The sequence below is a fragment of the Sinocyclocheilus grahami genome, unplaced genomic scaffold (assembly GCF_001515645.1).
Source record: "Sinocyclocheilus grahami isolate Dianchi unplaced genomic scaffold, SAMN03320097.WGS_v1.1 scaffold233.1, whole genome shotgun sequence".
NCBI lineage: Eukaryota > Metazoa > Chordata > Actinopteri > Cypriniformes > Cyprinidae > Sinocyclocheilus > Sinocyclocheilus grahami.
In genome coordinates, this window is record NW_015505412.1 from 321,432 (window position 1) to 344,810 (window position 23,379).

General features: G+C 38.4%; 3 protein-coding genes across 4 annotated transcripts; all 3 read right to left on the reverse strand.

The window, feature by feature from the left end:
* Positions 1-249: 249 nt before the first annotated feature.
* Positions 250-7,793, reverse strand: LOC107597480 (inhibin beta B chain-like). Of its 2 annotated transcripts, XM_016288552.1 has the most exons (3): positions 7,327-7,793; positions 6,899-7,222; positions 251-2,450 (listed from the first exon to the last, which is right to left on the reverse strand). In XM_016288552.1, exons 2-3 carry the CDS (start codon positions 7,134-7,136, stop codon positions 1,669-1,671), a joined length of 1,020 nt encoding a protein of 339 aa, XP_016144038.1. In that variant the 5' UTR covers positions 7,137-7,222; positions 7,327-7,793; the 3' UTR covers positions 251-1,668. The 2 variants fall into 2 exon arrangements, with proteins under 2 accessions (XP_016144037.1, XP_016144038.1); XM_016288551.1 differs by having other exon boundaries at positions 250-2,450; positions 6,899-7,793.
* Positions 7,794-10,709: 2,916 nt separating this feature from the next.
* Positions 10,710-14,478, reverse strand: LOC107597481 (actin-fragmin kinase-like). The gene is made up of 7 exons (XM_016288553.1): positions 14,289-14,478; positions 14,087-14,169; positions 13,758-13,836; positions 13,419-13,465; positions 13,222-13,342; positions 12,875-13,055; positions 10,710-11,920 (listed from the first exon to the last, which is right to left on the reverse strand). Exons 1-7 carry the CDS (start codon positions 14,449-14,451, stop codon positions 11,335-11,337), a joined length of 1,260 nt encoding a protein of 419 aa, XP_016144039.1. The 5' UTR covers positions 14,452-14,478; the 3' UTR covers positions 10,710-11,334.
* Positions 14,479-14,970: 492 nt separating this feature from the next.
* LOC107597559 (actin-fragmin kinase-like) lies at positions 14,971-22,897 on the reverse strand. Its single transcript, XM_016288690.1, has 8 exons — positions 22,728-22,897; positions 17,538-17,732; positions 17,336-17,418; positions 17,007-17,085; positions 16,668-16,714; positions 16,471-16,591; positions 16,124-16,304; positions 14,971-15,169 (listed from the first exon to the last, which is right to left on the reverse strand). Exons 2-8 carry the CDS (start codon positions 17,698-17,700, stop codon positions 14,971-14,973), a joined length of 873 nt encoding a protein of 290 aa, XP_016144176.1. The 5' UTR covers positions 17,701-17,732; positions 22,728-22,897.
* Positions 22,898-23,379: the final 482 nt, after the last annotated feature.

Here is a 23,379-nt window from a genome sequence, read left to right on the forward strand (position 1 = left end):
ACTTAAATGTAAGAACTAACTATTACAGCAAATTAGGAGTTTATTGAGGCAAAAGTCATAGTTAATAATGCGAATTGGACCTTAAAATAAAGTGACCATAAATTGTATATTCTTTTAAATGCATGCAAGAGTGGGACTGTCAGTGAGCAATCTGTTATAGTTTTGATACTTTTAAAAGCAACTTGTTCACAAGGATGCAAAGTAAGAATTTATTTTAAAGTTACAAAATATTTAAGAAAGAATATTTTTATTTTACATAATCTGTACAGAGATGTCATCTGTTTAACTAAATGACTTTGTAACAAGCTAAGAAATAACTCTTATTAAATAGAAGACTGGAAAATTAGAGACAGGAAGAGATTGTGTTTCATCGGTTTGCTGTACATAGTATAAAAAATTAGACAGAGCTACAAATGGAATCCATAATGTTGTACCCTGATTATTAGGCCTCTTGAGAAGTATCAATAATTATTTTACAAATATTGGAATGGCCTTGCCACCTTACTATAATAGCTAAAATATTGGCCTCTTTGGTACAATACATTTTTCAGAAAATTCAGTTTTACTACAAAAATAACATTTTCAGTGGCAGTGTTTTTTTTTTTTTTACTAATCCCGCAACTTTTCAGTGCAAACATCGTAACAATCATCCGCTTTGGAAAGCAAGCGAAAGATCACATTTCAAGTATTGATAAAGAGTTAAAGACAAGCAGAAAGAAGAATTCAGTTTGTTTGACATAGTTCAGGATTATTATACATTGCATAGTTCGTGCGGCACTTTATATTAAAAGGACTATGGGCAAGGGTAGGTCCACCTCTATGTACCCTTTTGAAGGCTTTGCAATATGCAAGTGCTTTAAATTGTGCATTTCGAGAGTTTTCGCAAGTGCTGTACTCCCTGTAAACCAGCTGGACAGAATGGAAGCAGCCCCGCGGAACGCACACCGCCGCACCGCGGTTTGTCAGCCACTGAAGTGTGCAGATGAAGGAAGCAATGAAGTTTGCGCTGTACCGGTTAGACCTCAAGATCTAGTTATGCAGTCTGCTGCAGTCAGGATGTGCACATATTAGTAGACCGGTAGAAGTGGTTTTAGTTTCAAGATGTTTTTGTCCAGAGGTGCTTACAGTTTGAGTAGAAGCCTCACAACGGATTTAACAATGCCGCTGACAACTGGAGTCATTGCTGTGGGAATGCCTCTGGGAACGACTGGGAAGATGACACGCACTGATTTGGAAATCTCCACATCAGCTGGAATGATTTGTCATATTGTCTTAAGCTGTTGAAGTGCTGGTGTTCTGAAGTAGGAGATATGTCAGTGCTTGTACAACAATCTCTAAGTACTTATGTCAAAGTGTGACACCAGTTTGTCTCCTTTTTGCTGTTGGAGAGGAAAGTATTGGGCCATTTTTTTTAAGTCTAGAAATGGCAAACTAGAGATAAACCATTTGGTGTTCCCTTTCCCTTATCATCCCAAAGCCTTTTTGTTCATTAGAAGGACCCACCTGTCATACATCTGATGATCTACTGCTTGATGCACACACACACAAACGTGTGTGTGATTGTACTTTGTGAGTGCACAAATATTAACAATATATATGCATGTGGTTCAGAAAGACCATAAATATGACTGTCACTGCTTTCGTATTATGTCCTAACGTGGATTTTTCTCAGGCACATCCACACTCCTCCACGATCATGTTAGGCACGTCACGCTTGACGATGTTGTACTCGTCATCAAAGTAGAGCATGGACATGGTGCTGAGTTTGGTGGGTATGCAGCAGGAGTTGACTGAACCAGGACTCATGCCTCTCATGCGGTACTGGTTAACTACTGCCGTGTGAAATGATGAGGCAGAGCCCGGAACACCTGCCATGTAAGCTGGGCAGCTGCCTTCACAGTAGTTCCCGTAGTACCCTGCTGGCGCGATGATCCAGTCGTTCCAGCCAATGAGCCGGAAGTCGATGTAAAACTGCTGTCGGCAGCACAAACCGCCATTGGTGCCGTCGCACTCCAGGCCTCGCTTTCGGATGCGGTGCTTGCTGTCTGCCTGCTGGGCACGGACCACCAGGAATGGACGGTGTGAGGGATCGCTTGGGTCCACCAGGATGGGCAGAACGTTGGCAGCCTCGCAGCCCTCACAGTGAATGTCGAGGTCTTGTCGGCGACCCCCTTTTGCAAACATTTCCCGCACGGCCTCGGACACGGGGAAGGTGTGCCAGCCACTGCGTTTCAACTCCACACGCTTTTCCATCATGGGCCAGTGCACGTTCTGCCCGCCGGGCTCATAGGAGTGCACCCTCACTGTCACCTTCCGCCGCAGTCCTTTCTCCTGAGTACCTGGCAACAGCTTGAAGTACAGCCACAGGTTTGCCTGCAACACATACAGGTTCTGATTCCCCTCATTGGAAATCAGGAAGTAGAGGCTGGAATTTGATGGAGTCACATCGTCTGTAAGAAACCAAACAAGTTTGTTAATTCTCAAGTAGTGACTCTTTCTTACAAAAGAAGCTTGTTTATGTCTTTTCTCAGCACAAACATGTCGTGATTCTGCTGATGACTACCTCTCCTTGGCCACATTCGTTGACATAAACCACTTAACTTTTCCAGATAGACTAGATGCCACAGTTCTGGGCCCAAGTCCAGTTGGACTCATGGTTTGGGCTGAAGATGCTGGGCCACGTGGAAGGGTGGGGGGTCGGACGTGGGCCTTACCCCAGGGGGTTCATTGAGTTCACAGGGAGTACTGTGAAAACCCAGAGCTTTTGGAGCCGAAAGACTGACAACACAATGCATTGCAAGAGGTATTAGGAGACTGCTGTGGCACAGCCTAGCATTGAGCGTGTGCCCTTCAAATGAGATGCATGATGAGGCATTTACATCACACTGCTACTTTCTAAATACAACTGTGTACCAAACAGTATTTAGAAAGTCCAAGATACAGAGCTTTTTTGCTGTTGTAATTTGATTGTAAATATTTTTTTGACCACCCAGAAAATTAGAAATTGAGATGCTGAAAGTTGCACATGAATCATATTCACTGTAAACTTGATTAGAATGCCAGAGCTGTTTAATATTGCCAGGTTTTGAAATGGTAAAACCATGTTTGCCAACAGATTAGTTTGGTTTAATGTCAACAACTTGCCACAAAGGGTGGCTTCTTCAGTTGACAGCCTGAACTCACATACAGTAGTAGTCACATATGCACTCTCTCTAGACTTGAAAAGACTTGAAAGCATGTTCAAAGCTACAAATCAACCAGTAAATATCTGCATCATACAGTATGCTATCAACTTTCAAAATGTTGTTATAGTTATTCTAGCTGTATAATATTGTTAGCTGGTGAATCAACCTACATGAGTTTTCTGGTGAAGGTGTTTGACAAAAAAATCTGGTTATGCTAGTTAAGATACCTAGTTGAGACCAGCATTCAAACACATATGCTGGTGACAAGCAGTGCTGTTTTTTTAACAAGGCTGTCAAGACTCGTTTTGCTGGGAACCCAGCCCTTTATATCCCACAGTGCAGACACACAGTCGAAGTTCATCAGTGACAGAGAATCAAGCCCTGGAGAGGTGTCAGGTGTGAACAAGTATGTCCTATGATGATAGGGAACGCATTCACTGAACTGATTACTCCGCCATTTTACCTCATTACCTGCCTTTATATGCCCACTGGATACAAATATACTTGTATGGCCATGTGCTCAAGTGTTTCAGAACTTGTCTCAACAGCTCCTGCTTAAAGTGAATCTAGTCAAACAAGGCTTTGTCCACTCTGCATTTTCCAAGGCTGTGTGAACAGGTAGACGAGATGTTGTCAGTGTGGTGGCATACTTTATCCCCATAAATATCAACACTTACCTACTTCAGAATTCTTTCAACATATTTGCATAATAATAAATGATTTGTGGAACACTTCAAAATCTTATAAGATTTTATATCTGACTATTTTGAGTTTGTTTAGCTTGCTTGCTTCTCCTGCATCCTGTGGTTCCCTGTGGCTGTTTAACTTTTATCTTCTCCTCTGTGCAAAGGTATGCAACCTGACAAATATTCATTTCAGCCATGCATACAGTCTAGGTATTTTTAGTTTGCTGACATTTTTATTTTGTTATCCTGTCAAACAGAGCATGGGCAAAGGCACTTTTGACAAAATAGGCGTTAGCTTTGTTTCTGTAGATTGCTCTCATGCTTTAAATGCTTAATGTGAACTGCTTGTCGAAGATCAATAAGATCAAGACCATGGCATGCTGCCTGATTAGATTTTGATTGTCTGCCAATCAGTCAGCACTACAGGCTCTAATTTCCTTGCTTGGATCGAATGTCAAAAAACAAAGATTTTTTAAAGAGATCAATTTGGCTCTTTGACCTTATGGACACTGTGCCACGCTGAATAATGTCTAATAATGAAGTCTTAATACCTCGTGCTGAACTGGTCCTGAAGAGTTCAGGGAGTCAGAATGGTTACACTGACAAATGAGAAGCGAGCATCTACCGCTCCGCTCCTGTGGCTACGGGACACCAAATACTTCTGAAATGGCCCATAGGACAGTGTCAATAGAGACCTGAAATTGGCAGCCGTCCTCTCTTGTACCTTGGCAGCCCTCTTCTCATTGCTCTCCTAAAGCATGGATCGAGATAGGAGCCACCTTCTGGCTTGCGGTCATACCACATAACAGCAGGGAAGATCAAGCAACACGTGAGGCAACCCAATTGCCTACAGCTGCAGTGATTTGCACATTGCATACCTCACAAATTCCTCTTTTTGTACCTCTGAGCAGAATGGATCTAGGGTTGTTCTAATGCTATGCCCTGGCTGGCAGCCTTCACTTGAGGGGTTAGTGCCAGCTGGCCTTGAGGCAGATGGGGGTCCTGAGAGCCAGTATCATGATGCATTGCTGCTCACTGGTTCAAAGGTGTCGTGAATAATAGGGGACACTGCAAAGAGGCCTGATCGAGCTTTGATATTTGAAATGCATTTTCAGAGTAGGATATAAGAAGGCCATCCCCCCACCCCAGCCTCTCTGTCACCCACAACGACTCAAATGTCTCATGCATTATTCTGAGTGATTTCTTTTGTTGTTTTTGTTCCCAATGTTGACATATTGGGTTTAGCAAGAACGCACAGTACTCTCTCAATAATTGCCTTCTTTTGTCGCACTGTCATGAGTGCGTTCAGATCATTCTTATTGGAGCAAGAAGTTCGGATAATGTCCAAGCTAATTGGGCTGCACAGTGTGCGAGACTAGAAGATAAAGAAGCCAGTTTTACAAGCTTAAATGTGTGTCAAACCGAGATATTGGAAAATTCTATAGAAAAGCAATTAAAATGTTTGCATATCTGCATATCAACTGTCCTTCCTGATAGATTATGATTGTTTAAATCTGGATTAAGGAACACTATTCACTGGTAACTAGTTGCTTATTAGCACATATTAATATCGTATTCTTCATTCTAGATGTATTTCTTCTATTAATGTAATTTTGCTCATGCAAACTTACACTTGATTGCTTAATGACATCAATAAAAACGTGCAGAATGTTATCCATGTTTATTTCCATACGTTCTCCTGCAAATTGAACTGTACCATAGATTTATAATTGATAAACTAGTTAATAAAATGAAACCCAGAGCTTCATCACTTCCCATCCTTTTTGACCAATGAATTTTCATGACTTACTCCAGCATTCAGGGTTGCTGCATAAGTATTGTATAAAAAAATAAAATAAAATTGAATTTACATTCATTATATTTCTATTACTTTTTTCAGACCTCATATTTCCAGTTTGTTCATGACCATGGGAAACCTGTAGTCACTTCAAAGAAATATACACTTCAATAAAAGGCATTCGTTTTTATTGGTTTTAACAAAAGATTTTATGGCTGTATTGTCTGTGAAAAGGCGTGATAATGTTCTTGCCCTCTTATTAACGAATTATCTGTAATACTTTGATTGCCATGTTTTTGATGCTCTCTTGGCGTTCCCGGGGAAGTTCTAAGATTGTAATTGCCTCAACACCCACCTAGCAAAGGTCATAATTTGACAAATTACTTATTATTTTCTGTCAGCATATCTAATTATATGTTAAGAGGGGGTCATGTGTTCTAGTTGCTCCAGTTACATAATACCAGTATCATATCAAGGATGTATCATTAACCCTCAAAGACCCACTGAAGCAAAACGGCAACACTTGTTTACGGCAATTCAGTAATATTCTGTACTGTAATTTACTGTATTGCATTCGCAGAAAAAACTTTGGTGTGAAAAAAGACGTTGTTGCAGAACCAAGTCAGCCCCTGTATAATATTAAGGCATCATTACCATGTTGCTAACGTAAAGTATCAATCCTTATTGTGCATATAATATACATGTCGTTCAGATCTAAAAAGAAATACTCATAAATAGTGCAAAACATGGAACTGGAAAATATGTGAAGCTTTTCAAACCACTCATTTATGAAGTCCTTTCTCTGTTCGGATGCTGCCTATGAAGGCAGTAGGCAGCGAAGCATCTCAATAAGTATTGGATCAGACCCCACTGAAAGTCACAGCTTACTGAAGTCACACAATGTAGTCATCGTTTACTGACACTATGCTAATACTTTGGAAACAAAGTAAGCAATCTGACCTGTAAATTAAGTATTTGACTTGTAATATTTGTACTTGAATTCTGTGAATTCCAAACATGTTTTGTGATAAAAGAACGTTGCACGCCCCAAAAATAAATGTACTCCAGAAATGTAAGTTAATAATTTGTACTTGTACACTTAATTATGCTCAACTTTAGTGACATTATGCAGATGTTGCAAAATATAAAACATGCTTAAATATCATTATTTTTAACGAACAGACTGTCAACATTTCTGGAAGATGGAATATTCTAGATCTTGTACCCACCTGACTCGGCGAAACTGATTATTTCCGACGTTTCTTCTTGCACCTCGTTGTGGGCAGCATGTCCATCCAAGTTGGGAATTTCAACCCTCCCATCCTCCCGAACTTTACCCGCGTGAAGTTTGCGCAGCGCCGTTACCATGGCAGCTTTGGGAATGGGATGAGTGATATTTGGTCTCTCTCTCATCTGCAGTCGGTTCAATATGTGCCTTTTAACCGCCTCCAGAAAGTCTGTGTCCATTCGCCCCGAATCATCCGGATGCCCGAGTCCACAAGAGGCACACTGAGACTCCTGAGACACAGTCTCAGCTCCCAGACTACACTGAACTGAGAGTATGCAAGCCATTAAACAGGTTACAGAGAGGATGGAAATACTCATTTTCTTAAATAACGTGTCCATTCAACAAACAAATCAGTTCATGAATTCCTACCGTAAAATAATTTGACCTATAAACAGGACAGAGTTGTACTTCCAACAACCTCCTTTGACAGATGTCCATTCATCACCATGCTCGCGGTCACTTTTGTGAGACGTTCACAGAAAGTGTGTTTTTATCGCCCGGTAAACACACCGAGTAATAATGAGGGCTAGTCGCGAAAACTTCAGTCTTAACTGACGCTCGTTAAAAGCGCGAAAACGTCTCCGCATCTCCAAGGGAACTGACAAATTGAGAATCAAAACAAACCGGTTACTAATCTTGTATTCCTTTAAAGGTCAGTGTAGTCAAAAAAATCTCTCTTGTTTGAAGACAAAATGTCACTCTTTGTCTTTCCACCGAATATCAATAGCTCGTGCTCCTCTTCTCTCAGTAATAGTGTTGTGAATTGTGTGTGTTCGTGCGTATTTCTTCAGCCTCGGGAGAGATGTTGTCCTTTGGTCTTTTCTCTCGTGTAATCACCACACTAAAGCGCCTCGCGCTGAAACTTTTTTATACTTCAAACCACGTGGGACGCTCGACCAACTGCGAGCGAGAGATTGTTATATGCGCTAAAACAGGTTGAGCTCACAGAGCCGCATCAATCCAGAAAGAGCGAGCGAGCATGACCGCTGGATCTGTGTGTGACACGTAAGAGCCGTTTTACATCAACTTTTCATTGTGAAAGCACAAGACTGCAGGGCTTTCATAACGCAACAGAAAACGGGTTCTTTCAAGAAGCATAATAAAACATTGAAGCATAATATAAATGGCCAGTACTTGTTTTCACGTCAGTTTACACATCGAGCTATTATTATTATTAGTAGTAGTATTTAACTAACAAAGCAAAACCTTTATGGTTTAATAGGCACTTATTTCAGATCAGTTTCTGTAATGATTAATGAAATAATGCAGGCGCTTTTGCAACGATTAAGACTTGTAGGAAATTCCCTCAAGTGTCGCTTTGTTTGCCAGTATAGGCTATTTAAGTAGGTTATTAATCGACTTTTTGTACTGCGGATAGGAGGATTGCATTGCCAACTTTTCTGAAGTGATATGACGCCCTCTATCGCTTCAACAAAATAAATACACGTTACATTTTCTGGGCATCTTCTATGAACACGTCTATCTTTAAATTTGGGATTCTTTCTTTCTCATGGAAAATCTTTAATAATAAATTTGTCTTATAAAATCTGGAGTATTCACAGATATCATCATGAATATTGAGTCTAATTATAATATTCAACTTAATATTTTAATGGGTTTGGTTTCTGTATTCATAAATTATTCTTTTTTTTGCAATTGTAGTTCTTGTGAATTTATGCCACCTCTCTGCAGAATTAAACAGACTGGGTAAGAGAGCACCTTTTTTTTAAGAATATGTGCCCCTTTTCTGAAGATACAACCTTCAAGATTGAAGATTGAAGATTTTTATTTGTCACATACATGGTTATATAGAGAACATATGACCTGCAGTGAAATGTAAGTCAGGTCCGCTCCATGGACAGTGCAATTATTAAAGAATACAAACACAAGAAAATTATATATAAATATAGGTATGGAAAAAAGAGAAAAAAAACAAGAATAAAATAAAATGCGCAGGACAGTATACTGTAGACTTAATAAATATTAAGATGAGCAGGAATGTACAAGAGAAGAATGTGAAAACAGGTTGTACAGGGTTGTTACATAGCAGCAATTGAGTTAAAAAAGTAAATACATAAAATATTACAGAAATTGCTGTGTGCAAGTGACAATGTCAGTATATTAAGTGTCTTAATGATAATTAAGTGAAGTCATGTTGGTGTTAAGAGACTGAGTTTGAGTTTAGGAACCTGATGGCCTGGGGGAAGAAGCTCCTCCTAAGTCTCTCGGTTTTTGCCATCAGGCTACGGAAGCGCTTACCAGATGGCAGCAAAGTGAAAAGACAGTTACCAGGGTGTTTGGAGTCCTTGATGACTTTAACAGCTCTGCGTTTGTGGCGTTTGAGGTAGATGTCCTGTAGAGAGGGGAGAGCAGACCCTGAGATGCGCTCAGCTAAGCGTACAACTCTCTGCAGGGCTTTGCAGTCTTGACTGGAGCTGTTCCCATACCACACTGAGTGGCAATACACTTTCTATGGTCCCTGAATAGAAAGTTTTCAGGATTGCTGGCGAAACCCTGAATTTTCTCAGCTGTCGCAGATGGTACAGTCTTTGCCTGGCTTTATTAACCTGAGTTTGGATGTGTGAAGTCCAAGTCAGGTCCTCTGAGATGTTTACACCAAGGTACTTGAAGCTGCTCACCCTCTCCACTGGGGTCCCACTGATCATAAGAGGAGTATAGGGCCGCTGCTGTCTCTTCCTTAAGTCCACAATCAGCTCTTTAGTTTTACTCACATTCATAGAGAGACAATTGTCCTGGCACCATGCTGTGAGTTTCTCTACCTCATCCAAGTATGACATTGTTGTTGGAAATGAGGCCCAGAACCACAGTATCATCAGCAAATTTGATAATAGATGTGGAGCTGTGGGAAGACAAGCAGTCATGAGTGTAGAGAGAGTAGAGCAGAGGACTCAGGACACAGCCCTGTGGACCTCCATACCAGTTTTGCAGTCTAAAGTGAACAAACCATGCCTTCATACAGATTATCAATATATATAAACACTTTTTAGCCATATATGTGTGGTGTGTCCTAATATGATTAATTCTCTACACAATTCAGTTCAATACAATTTAAAAGGACACTTTGTATTATGACCCTTGTCATGTGTTCAGTTCTTCTGTAACTTGAATGTCTTGCCTTGGGAAAATCTATTGAATTTATGTCACACTTTTCATAATGGAACATTTTGTTATCCATTAATATTAAGGATAAAGGATACTGATGATGGTATGCATCTGTTTAGCCTACAGATGTGAACTATATTTTTCTTTCTTTTGTTTCAATGTACAAATAAATTAAATAAAGTTTAGAATAATGAATGAATGTATCTGTGCATTTGTTGAACTTATGTGTAGCGTGACTTGCGAAGTTTGTCCCCCTCCAGTGGCAATAAACACTACATGCATGTAGAAATGAACTTGTTTAACAATTAGTGATTACAAGCAGTTAATTCCCTTTTTAAATTAGTTTTATGTTGTATTATTGTAACATTTTCTAGCTATTATAGTTATATTTAGTACAGCGTTTATTTATTTATTTTTAAAAAACATGACCCTCTAACACTTGCACTCTCTATCCTATTTCTATTCTCACTACTTGTTTTCTTTTTATTTATTATTAAAAATGACCATCTAACACTAGCGTCCTCTATTCTTTTTCTTTTCTTTTGACTTTTCTATTTATTAAAAAAAAATGTCCCTCTAGCACTAGCGTTCTCTATTTTTTTCTATTCTATCTACTTGTTTCCTTTTTATTTATTATATATTAAAAAATAATTTGCTACGTTTACTGTGTTAGACTAACCGAGACTTTTCACAGCATTTACATATTATTAGGTTGGCTTGTTGGTTTGATTGCTTCTTTTGTCCTCATTTGTAAGCCGTTTTGGTTAAAGTGTCTGCTAAATGACTAAATGTAAATTTAATGCAAATATGCTACAAATGTAGTTTTCTAGCAATATTTGTTTTTGTTAGATTACTTTTTTTAGCAATCCAAAAATAAATACAGACTAGTGTTGGTTTTAACATTGGCCCTGCAACACATTTTTGATTGCTGCAAAGGGATTACTCATGTAATGCATTACTTATTAAATCGTTTGAGTGCAGTTATCCTGAAACGATGCGAAGGCAGGAAAATGAATGTGTTCTGACAGCAATATACATGGATCTAACAAAACGCATACAAAGCAAATTACAAAATGTGACAATGTTTGGATTGATTCCTAGCATGTAATACGAGTCAATGTAATAATTACAAACACTGTGAAAATTTTGTACATGACTGAATTCAATTGTTCTCCAACAGGATATAGGTATTGTTGCTAAGGCCCATTCATTATTTTCTCACAGAGAAAGTTGAATGCACTAAAAACAACAGATTTATGCCATTGTCATATGCCACACTGAAATCGCATGCTGTCCTTGTAGAGGTTTACCACCCAGGACTAACAGCAAGTCAGGCATATGGAGAAACATGGCGTCCTCGGTTTCCTCTGCCAGGTCACCACTATTCCGCTTCTCGCTAATAGCCTCCTGGGTGAGACAGGTTCCTTTCAGCTTAGTGTCTTTCACTGCAATACTTAAATCTGGTAAATACTTTGTTTTGTCCATGTGGAAAGTCTGGAGCTCAATACAGGGCTCTTGCAAAGTGGGGCGGGATGGTTGGCACTTGTTCTTAAATGGTCTTAGCTTGTTATAGATGTTGTGAGAGTTGGGTATTTTTCTTAAATAAATGCTGTTTGGTGATGTTGGCTGGAAACTCTGGCCTATGCCAATGCTGCAGTGATGGATCCGGCACAGAGCGGGGGATCCAGGCAACATTGCTAGCTTCTTCCAGGTTTTTGTTGTCAGGTTGAACCTCCACAAGCTGCTCTGAGGAGAGCTCTGGGTTTCCCCACCGCCAAAGATGAGCATGCTGTCCTTAAACAATACAGCAGAGTGACCAACCAGCCTGGAAGGACCTGAACTGCAGAGTAAGAGATCATAGAAGTGTTAGTGTTTAAGTTCATGCCTGAAGGGGGAAAAAGCAATTTATCAAAATTAAAGGAATAATTCACTCAAAAACTAAAATTTGCTGAAAATGTAACCACCCTCAGTATAATGTAGATGAGTTTGTTTGTTTGTTAATCAGAACAGATTTGGATAAATTTAGCATTACATCACTTGCTCACCAATGAATGGGTGCTGTCAGAATGAGCATTCAGCTGATAAAACACAATAATTCACAAATATTGTATGCAATCCACCAACTGTAATGTTTCTTATCTGAATCACTAGAGAAATATGCACAAATCAAGCACCATTTAGTCTAAACAGTTCTAAACAAACATACTGATGGATTTTGATGTGAGAGGACAACGGGGTGGACTGGAGGAAGTGCCATTAAGGATTATGAACTGGTATTTTGGCCAGAAGTGCACTGAATGATTTGTTTCTTAAATACATGTAGCTTTTTGCTTCACAAAACCTTAAAGGATGGACTGGAGTGGTGTGAATTACTTGTGCACTCATTCTGACGGCACCCATTTACTGCAGAGGATCCACTGGTGAGCAAGTGATGTAATGCTACATTTCTCAAAATCTTTTCCAATGAAGAAACAAATTCTGTTAAACTAGAAGACACTGCATCATGCTGTAAAGCGACCAACCACAGTTTTTGTTTTTATGTGTCATTTAGGGATGAGTTAATCAGAAATATATGATACTACAATAATAGACTGGCACAGGAAACAGCTGTGAATATTCTGTTCTGCTTGGGAACATGTAGTTGGCTTCCTACTAATTACGTCAAACAAAACTTTGAATATCTTTCAAAGGTTTGTAGTTATAAACATTGCAAGGTTGGGCCAAATCTATTGATTACTTATATGGCAATCAGGGTTTATGGGATGGATAGATAGATATTAACAAAGAAGCTCACTGGAAATTGATGCAGCTCCAGATTTGGCTGGCAGAACTCCAGCTCCACAGGTCCTTCTGTTCCCTCAGGCCCTGCAGGCCACCGTAAAGGTACATAGAGTCCTGGTATGTCATAACTGAGTGACCATGTCTGGGACCAGGCCCACCTTGTACACTGCTTAGGAGCGACCACACCCTGGAATCTAACATGTAGAAAATATCAGTATTTGGTAAGGTCATTTAGCAATATTTACAGTAAATCATACAGAAATCATACCTGGGGTCATAGTCACACTTTTCAAATAAATATTTAGTCTTCGATGATGTTTTATAAAAAACATAAATCCACTGCTATGTGATAACACTCACCAAAATCAAATTTCCAGAATTCCTTTGTTGATCCTCTTATATCAATGTATCCACCATAGACATACATAGATGACCCAAAAATGACAGCACTGTGCCCTTTTCTGTTTGCTGGTGTCTCTCCCTACAAAAACAGTTCACTATAATAAAAGGTTCACGTTTCAGCTGTAGTTCTTATAAAAGAAAAAAAAGATGTTTACCTGTAAAGTTTCACTCCTTGTTTTCCAGTTAATCCAGCACTCTTTTACTGCAAAGAATATAAAACTGAAGACGTGAACGAAAAAGTGGCATATTACAGTGTGGTAAAACACTATCTGCGTTCATGCAGCACAAGTGCTAGTGTCATTAAAGCAAAACAAACAAATAATACACAAATTCCGAAAGCTATATACATTTTTTTTCCATTCAAGTTTTTAACTTAAATTCCAATAAAAATGAAAGTACTTTTTTTGCATGAAAAAAAAACAACAACCTTTTTTCTAGTGGGCTCAGACATTTTGGAGCCCCACTGAACATGCATTGAATGAAAAAAAAAAAACCTGTATCAAACACCCAAAGAGGCATTTTTGAGTTAGTATATGATGAATCTTGCATTCCTCCAAAGACATACAGAAATCCCTAGAAAGAAAAATGGTAAATTAATTTACTCTTTTTGGTGCAAATATTTTTTACTAAAGTAATATGTGGAAATAATCAAGTATATACTATATGGCATGACCCTTTTAAGGAGTATAACAGGAATTATTTTGGCCATTTTTGTATACTGAAGTATATATATTTGCCATATGTGGAGGACTTGGAATGTAGTGCATGATTTGCATGCACTGCAAACCATGGAATGAATGAATTGTGAATTTATTGCAATTACCTGATATGCTACCATTGTGTGCTCCTCCAGTTCTTCAGGCGCTTCTTCACTATCACAGGGAAGCTCGGCCCACTTGTCACAGACTGAAAATATATACATTTTCCATAAATTATAATCAGTGCAGCAGGAATCATACACTATGCAATAACGAGGACAAGTGTACAAAGAAGCAGGCAGCCGCAGATAAATAACAATGACTTACCCATATTATATTTCCAAAAATCTCTCAGTAAGCGTGTTTCTCTGCCACCTAGTACATAAACATGGCCTCTGTGGGCACAAGACGCATGCTTGTAACGATCACATGGTGCGGGGCAGTGCTGAGGCACTGAGGTCCACAAACAAGCACCGCTTCCCTGATTCATGCTCAGGCTCTGAGAGTCTCATGGGCTAATCTCTGTGAAGAAAAGCAAGCATGAAATACATAAGGACAGCTAATGAAGTCATGTTAACAATACTTCCTAGAATAGTACAGAAACAGCAGATAAGAATATTGCAATGAAAGGAGTTTTTATTATGGAGTTAAGTAATACATTAGGTAAGAGCTGAGAAAAAATGTGACTAGAAAACAAGTATTTCTAGTAAACACTGCAGAAACAATAATTGAACCAGATTTTGATATGATTAAAAATGCTTTTATACAGTTCAATACACAAGTTATTATGGGAAAAAATTACATATTGCTATTTTGTCTATTTCCCCAATAAAAATAGAGTGACAAAACTGATTGAATGACTCGACTAAATTAATGATTTGACTCACAACTCACTCATTGAATCATTCCCAGACCTAATGCTGACAACAATAGAACCAATTGGGAGAGAACTGTCAGGAGACTTCCTGTTTAGCACAAAAGAGGACAATAGTACAAGAGGAATGCCAAATCATTGTTCTAAGTGTTGATGGATCCGGCACAGAGCGGGGGATCCAGGCAACATTGCTAGCTTCTTCCAGGTTTTTGTTGTCAGGTTGAACCTCCACAAGCTGCTCTGAGGAGAGCTCTGGGTTTCCCCACCGCCAAAGATGAGCATGCTGTCCTTAAACAATACAGCAGAGTGACCAACCAGCCTGGAAGGACCTGAACTGCAGAGTAAGAGATCATAGAAGTGTTAGTGTTTAAGTTCATGCCTGAAGGGGGAAAAAGCAATTTATCAAAATTAAAGGAATAATTCACTCAAAAACTAAAATTTGCTGAAAATGTAACCACCCTCAGTATAATGTAGATGAGTTTGTTTGTTTGTTAATCAGAACAGATTTGGATAAATTTAGCATTACATCACTTGCTCACCAATGAATGGGTGCTGTCAGAATGAGCATTCAGCTGATAAAACACAATAATTCACAAATATTGTATGCAATCCACCAACTGTAATGTTTCTTATCTGAATCACTAGAGAAATATGCACAAATCAAGCACCATTTAGTCTAAACAGTTCTAAACAAACATACTGATGGATTTTGATGTGAGAGGACAACGGGGTGGACTGGAGGAAGTGCCATTAAGGATTATGAACTGGTATTTTGGCCAGAAGTGCACTGAATGATTTGTTTCTTAAATACATGTAGCTTTTTGCTTCACAAAACCTTAAAGGATGGACTGGAGTGGTGTGAATTACTTGTGCACTCATTCTGACGGCACCCATTTACTGCAGAGGATCCACTGGTGAGCAAGTGATGTAATGCTACATTTCTCAAAATCTTTTCCAATGAAGAAACAAATTCTGTTAAACTAGAAGACACTGCATCATGCTGTAAAGCGACCAACCACAGTTTTTGTTTTTATGTGTCATTTAGGGATGAGTTAATCAGAAATATATGATACTACAATAATAGACTGGCACAGGAAACAGCTGTGAATATTCTGTTCTGCTTGGGAACATGTAGTTGGCTTCCTACTAATTACGTCAAACAAAACTTTGAATATCTTTCAAAGGTTTGTAGTTATAAACATTGCAAGGTTGGGCCAAATCTATTGATTACTTATATGGCAATCAGGGTTTATGGGATGGATAGATAGATATTAACAAAGAAGCTCACTGGAAATTGATGCAGCTCCAGATTTGGCTGGCAGAACTCCAGCTCCACAGGTCCTTCTGTTCCCTCAGGCCCTGCAGGCCACCGTAAAGGTACATAGAGTCCTGGTATGTCATAACTGAGTGACCATGTCTGGGACCAGGCCCACCTTGTACACTGCTTAGGAGCGACCACACCCTGGAATCTAACATGTAGAAAATATCAGTATTTGGTAAGGTCATTTAGCAATATTTACAGTAAATCATACAGAAATCATACCTGGGGTCATAGTCACACTTTTCAAATAAATATTTAGTCTTCGATGATGTTTTATAAAAAACATAAATCCACTGCTATGTGATAACACTCACCAAAATCAAATTTCCAGAATTCCTTTGTTGATCCTCTTATATCAATGTATCCACCATAGACATACATAGATGACCCAAAAATGACAGCACTGTGCCCTTTTCTGTTTGCTGGTGTCTCTCCCTACAAAAACAGTTCACTATAATAAAAGGTTCACGTTTCAGCTGTAGTTCTTATAAAAGAAAAAAAAGATGTTTACCTGTAAAGTTTCACTCCTTGTTTTCCAGTTAATCCAGCACTCTTTTACTGCAAAGAATATAAAACTGAAGACGTGAACGAAAAAGTGGCATATTACAGTGTGGTAAAACACTATCTGCGTTCATGCAGCACAAGTGCTAGTGTCATTAAAGCAAAACAAACAAATAATACACAAATTCCGAAAGCTATATACATTTTTTTTCCATTCAAGTTTTTAACTTAAATTCCAATAAAAATGAAAGTACTTTTTTTGCATGAAAAAAAAACAACAACCTTTTTTCTAGTGGGCTCAGACATTTTGGAGCCCCACTGAACATGCATTGAATGAAAAAAAAAAAACCTGTATCAAACACCCAAAGAGGCATTTTTGAGTTAGTATATGATGAATCTTGCATTCCTCCAAAGACATACAGAAATCCCTAGAAAGAAAAATGGTAAATTAATTTACTCTTTTTGGTGCAAATATTTTTTACTAAAGTAATATGTGGAAATAATCAAGTATATACTATATGGCATGACCCTTTTAAGGAGTATAACAGGAATTATTTTGGCCATTTTTGTATACTGAAGTATATATATTTGCCATATGTGGAGGACTTGGAATGTAGTGCATGATTTGCATGCACTGCAAACCATGGAATGAATGAATTGTGAATTTATTGCAATTACCTGATATGCTACCATTGTGTGCTCCTCCAGTTCTTCAGGCGCTTCTTCACTATCACAGGGAAGCTCGGCCCACTTGTCACAGACTGAAAATATATACATTTTCCATAAATTATAATCAGTGCAGCAGGAATCATACACTATGCAATAACGAGGACAAGTGTACAAAGAAGCAGGCAGCCGCAGATAAATAACAATGACTTACCCATATTATATTTCCAAAAATCTCTCAGTAAGCGTGTTTCTCTGCCACCTAGTACATAAACATGGCCTCTGTGGGCACAAGACGCATGCTTGTAACGATCACATGGTGCGGGGCAGTGCTGAGGCACTGAGGTCCACAAACAAGCACCGCTTCCCTGATTCATGCTCAGGCTCTGAGAGTCTCATGGGCTAATCTCTGTGAAGAAAAGCAAGCATGAAATACATAAGGACAGCTAATGAAGTCATGTTAACAATACTTCCTAGAATAGTACAGAAACAGCAGATAAGAATATTGCAATGAAAGGAGTTTTTATTATGGAGTTAAGTAATACATTAGGTAAGAGCTGAGAAAAAATGTGACTAGAAAACAAGTATTTCTAGTAAACACTGCAGAAACAATAATTGAACCAGATTTTGATATGATTAAAAATGCTTTTATACAGTTCAATACACAAGTTATTATGGGAAAAAATTACATATTGCTATTTTGTCTATTTCCCCAATAAAAATAGAGTGACAAAACTGATTGAATGACTCGACTAAATTAATGATTTGACTCACAACTCACTCATTGAATCATTCCCAGACCTAATGCTGACAACAATAGAACCAATTGGGAGAGAACTGTCAGGAGACTTCCTGTTTAGCACAAAAGAGGACAATAGTACAAGAGGAATGCCAAATCATTGTTCTAAGTGTGAAAATATAGCAAAAGTGACAGAAATTCAAAAACAATGGACTTGCGACAAGACCCTTGAAATAATAAGGCCTTCACTTTAAGCTTTCGTTTAGTGATGAGTGATTTGTTTTTCTAGAGAAAGAGCAGGAGAAATACCAAACGAGTGTTTCAGAGCAGGCAAAAGCTATAAAAAGAGTGACTGTTTATCTCACAGAGTAAGATGCAGCCTGCAGAAGTGGCATGTATGGTTGTTGTCCACACTGGAAATTCACACACCACCGTGTGATGTAATACAAAAACTTGAAACAGGAAGGTGCTACCCTCTCCTCATTCCCCGCATTTTTTGTCATAATAATAATAATAATAATAATAATTCAATATGCATTCTCCCATGGTGAAAATCTTTCAGTGAACACGTATTTCACCCAATCTTAACACTCTTGAGCACCTGTGGGGGATTCTATAGAGACGAGTAGCAATACTCTCCATTAAAGACTAGAGCATTTAAGAAGGTCATCCTCCAGGAGTTACACCTGACAGATGTGCCAGTTTGTCATAAACTTGTACACTCAGTGCCAAGAAGGGTCAGAGCAATATATCTGAAATTATGGAGGATATTATACATTTAAGTTAAGTTTCTCTTTTATTGTCTCCCTTAGGAGAAATTTGTCTTAGGCAACCGGGAGAGCAGATCAAACGTACAAAAAAAAAATAACACCATTCCAAAACATATATAATTCCTACACAATCCTAATAATACACCAACATTACATGTTACCCATCACATTACCCTCACCCACACAACAATTTCAATCACTTATTCAATAATTTGACAGATAATGGAATTAGAGAAAATGTGTATCTTTTCAGCTTACAGATTGGAACCCTATATCTCCTGCCCGAGGGCATTAGCTCATACTCCTTAAGGAGAATATGGCTTGGGTCACCAATAATTTTAAGACTCTGCTTCCTAACAGACCTCGCAAAAATGTCCTGAAGAGAAAGTGGAGACAACATACCAATTATTTGTCCAGCTCTTCTAACCAAATTTTGAAATTGTGACCTTTTAGTTTAACAGTCAAATTTCCAAACCATATTGTAAAACCATAACATTATATAGATTCAATAGCTGATCTGTAAAACAGTAACATTATCCACCCCATGAACCCTGAGCCTTCGCAAAAAATGTAAGCGCTGACTAGCTCATGTACAAACATAGTCCACTTGATGACTCCATTGTAGCTGAGAATCAAAGTAGATACCTAAATACTTATATGTTGTTACCTGCTCAACTTCCTCCTCATTAACTAAAATTGGACTATGATCACCCACCAACCTCGGGTCAAAGATCATTTCTTTAGTTTTTTTGACATTCAACATCAAGTTGTGTTCCTCACACCACTGCACAACCCCTTCTATCTCTGATTTATACATGCCGACATCTGAATTGTTTGTCAGCAAACTAAGTATAACTGTATCATCTGAAAATGTAATAATGTAGTTGTTTATGTACCGATTCCTGCAATCATTCGTATATAATGTAAAAAGAAGGGGGGAACTTACGCAGCCTTGAGGAGCTCCAACATTTGTGACCAATATATCAGAGAAAGTTGAATTAATTTTCACTTGCTGTTGTCGTCCCAGTAGAAATGCATAATAACATTTAATTATATAAGGGTTCACTTCTGTTTTAACTTAAATAACACAATATCTGGAAGTAGAGTATTAAACGCTGAACTCAGATCCATAAACATCACTCTAACATAAGCTGCAGGATTTTCAAGGTGTTTTAAAATAAAGTGTGTCATAGTATTCAAAGCATCTTCTGTACTCCTATTTTCTTTATACGCAAATTGATAAGTATCTAATTTATACACTACTCTCTCTCAATTTCTCTGTCACAATACGTTCAAGTGATTTCATCACTATGGATGTTAACGCCACTGGTCTAAAGTCATTGTTTTCCTCTGCTGGATGTTTTTTTGGAACAGGGATAGTGACTGCTTTTTTCCATATTATAGGAATAATTCCAGTGTCGAGTGATAATTGAAATAATGGACTCCAGGCTGGAGTTAATTCATCAGCAAATGTTTTAAGTAAAAGAGCTGAAATACCATCCAGCCCACTGGACTTTTTGGTATGCAGCCTTTTAAAAATTTTCGCAACAGCACAATTCTATCCTTTGTGAAATCACATGTTACATAGTATTCAAAGCATCTTCTGTGCTCCTATTTTCTTTATACGCAAATTGATAAGTATCTAATTTATACACTACTCTCTCTCAATTTCTCTGTCACAATACGTTCAAGTGATTTCATCACTATGGATGTTAACGCCACTGGTCTAAAGTCATTGTTTTCCTCTGCTGGATGTTTTTTTGGAACAGGGATAGTGACTGCTTTTTTCCATATTATAGGAATAATTCCAGTGTCGAGTGATAATTGCAATAATGGACTCCAGGCTGGAGTTAATTCATCAGCAAATGTTTTAAGTAAAAGAGCTGAAATACCATCCAGCCCACTGGACTTTTTGGTATGCAGCCTTTTAAAAAATATAGCAACAGCACTTGGGTCCACCACAATCCTATCCTTTGTGAAATCACATGTTACAGAACTCAGCAAATCTCTACATTTATCAATACTACCACTACCAGTCAATTCAAAAAGAGTATAAAAGTTATTAAATTCATTTGCTTTTTCAAATTCATTTAAAACCTGTATTTCTTTCTTATTTGAATTTAAATTTATCATTCCTCTCACAACATCCCACGGCTTTTTAGTATTTTAAGTTGAAATAGCTTCTCTAACAAGTAAATTGTGTTGCTCTCTCGCTTCCCTCAATTTTCTCCTTAGTTCCCTTTGAATTTCTCTAAACTCCCATTTTATTATTGTTTTTAAAAGCTTGATTTCTCCGCCTAATATATTGCTTAATCTCGGGGGTAATATATTCCTTGTTAGTTGGATAAATCTTAATGGTCTTTTTTGGGACCACAGTATCAACACAAAAAAGAATATACCCTGTAATCACTTCCGCAATACTGTCAATATTGTCATCTTGATAAAAAACGTCCCAATTTGTAGCCAGAAAACAACCACTCAACTCCTCTTTTGTAGTATCCTGCCACACATGAACTGTTCTTAAAACTGGTTTACTCTTCCTAAAGGCAGACCTGTAAATAGGAATTAACTGGATGGTATTATGGTCCGAATTTGAAAGAGGAGCCCTAATCTTAGCTACATATGCTTCTTTGATGTTACCATAATATTTATCTAATATTTTATCTTTCCGTGTGCTGTTACAAACATACTGCTGAAACCCTGGGAGAGCTTTGTTGAATTAAATTGTTGTTGTTGAATTAAATTGTGTACTCATTTCTGCAATCCTTCAGTTAAACAAAATTGGCTAATTTACTTATTTTACAGACATTAATGGCATATATTTCTCTGTTTTTATTAAGTGTATGTTTAAAACATTTCAGTTTTGACATCTTTCCATGAATTGTATTAGTAATCATTAAGAAAATGCATCTTTTGCATTTATTCAGAAGGGGTGTACTCAATTGTGCTGTGCACTACACACACACACACACACACAAAGAATAAGAACACATGTTATTTCCTGTTGTTTACAGACAACAAAAAGTTTGCGGGATACCTGTACTAGCATGTTACTGTTGAAATCTGAATGTGTTTGGTTATGGTTTGATATCTGTATACAACATTTCTTTTTCAGCATAATTAACGTATACGAAGCATTGTTTTTAACAAATGTGAACTGTTTTGAAAATAAATCCCTTCCAACATGTCACACCTCACGTTCATAGCCTACACCAGTGGTTCTCAACCCTGGTCCTTGAGGCACCCCAACACTGCACATTTTGCATGTCTCCTTTCTCTGACACACCAATTTCAGGTCTTGAAGTCTCTGCTAATGAGCTGATGGTCTGAATCAGGTGTGTTTGATTAAGGAGACATGCAAAACGTGCAGTGCTGGGGTGCCTCAAGGACCAGGGTTGGGAACCACTGGCCTACACAACCAAAATGTGACATATGAGGGAATCATCGTATTTAGTCAACGTTATTTTACATACAGTATACAGTAATGCAAGAATAGAATACGTTACCCTTTGGAAGGTTTTTTTTCTCTTTTGCTTTTAGTTTCAGGCTACGTTGCTCACCACAGTATGATTTTTAACGTAAACGCCCAGAGCTAATTGTAATGGGCATATAAATGTAACGTTAACTAAGAAACATTAAGTTACCTAATCGCTTTACGGCGGTCGCTGAGTAGGCTATTTACTTGCATCATAAGAAGTTTATGTGACTTTTCATGTTGAAGAAAGTCCCGAAAGTGTCACGAGACCGCAAGGAAGAACTGCTTCAAGGCTTGAAAGCAATGGGCGGTGGATAGAGGTCCTCAAAGCAGAAGCGCGAGAGTTTGTGTTATTTTTGCTGACTGTAATGTAACCGTTTAGAGTGCGTTGTTAGTAAATGTGGTATTAAAACTCCTTACCGCTCAAAATCGTCGTTGAATGTATGCCCTCCCTTGCTCTTCATTGAAAAGATAATCGATGATGATGGGTTTAGCTGCCAGTGTCAGTACACGAGAAGGAGGGGCGAAGCAGGATCCGCTGTGGCTTTGCTTCTCTCAAGGGTCTCTGACTGTAACTGAACACAACACAACACAACACACTCCCATTTTTAAAACAAAACTCGCCGGCACGGAACACTAAGCACGTTTATATTCAGAGCTGGGTAGATTACTTACAAATTGCGATCCGTGACTGATTCCAAATTAACGTTACATGATAAAAAAATTGTTAGTACCGGGGGTCCCACCCCCTCTGAGCCTACACTTAAAATAATTGTGAAAGTAGTAAAACAATATAGATGCAAAAAAGCGTTTTACATTTAGAAACGTTTTGAGTCCCCCTCTCTTGCCTCAAATGGGTTTGGTCCACTGCTTTCCCCCTTTATACCGACACACACACACGAGTCCGGTGGAGAGACTGGAGACTGGTAGTGGAAACCTAAGAGAGATAGCCACTAGTCTTCTGGGCCCTTTGGGACTTTTTTGCATCAGCAAAAAAATATTTCTGGGCCTCTGGAAAATGCAGATTGGTGGCCAGTTGGGTCTAAGGACCTTGCATCAACCGTAACTGGAC

Excerpts from the sequence above, each read along its gene's own strand:
- LOC107597559 (XM_016288690.1), bottom strand. The coding sequence starts at position 17,700 with ATGAATCAGGGAAGCGGTGCTTGTTTGTGGACCTCAGTGCCTCAGCAC. Across the intron at positions 16,305-16,470 it reads ATTCTGGAAATTTGATTTTG|ATTCCAGGGTGTGGTCGCTC; the intron begins GTGAGTGTTATC and ends TCTACATGTTAG. Across the intron at positions 15,170-16,123 it reads TGGAGCTGCATCAATTTCCA|TTCAGGTCCTTCCAGGCTGG; the intron begins GTGAGCTTCTTT and ends CTTACTCTGCAG.
- LOC107597481 (XM_016288553.1), bottom strand. The coding sequence starts at position 14,451 with ATGAATCAGGGAAGCGGTGCTTGTTTGTGGACCTCAGTGCCTCAGCAC. Across the intron at positions 13,837-14,086 it reads ACACAATGGTAGCATATCAG|GGATTTCTGTATGTCTTTGG; the intron begins GTAATTGCAATA and ends TTTTCTTTCTAG. Across the intron at positions 13,056-13,221 it reads ATTCTGGAAATTTGATTTTG|ATTCCAGGGTGTGGTCGCTC; the intron begins GTGAGTGTTATC and ends TCTACATGTTAG.
- LOC107597480 (XM_016288551.1), bottom strand. The coding sequence starts at position 7,295 with ATGGACACGTTATTTAAGAAAATGAGTATTTCCATCCTCTCTGTAACC. Across the intron at positions 2,451-6,898 it reads AATCAGTTTCGCCGAGTCAG|ACGATGTGACTCCATCAAAT; the intron begins GTGGGTACAAGA and ends GGTTTCTTACAG.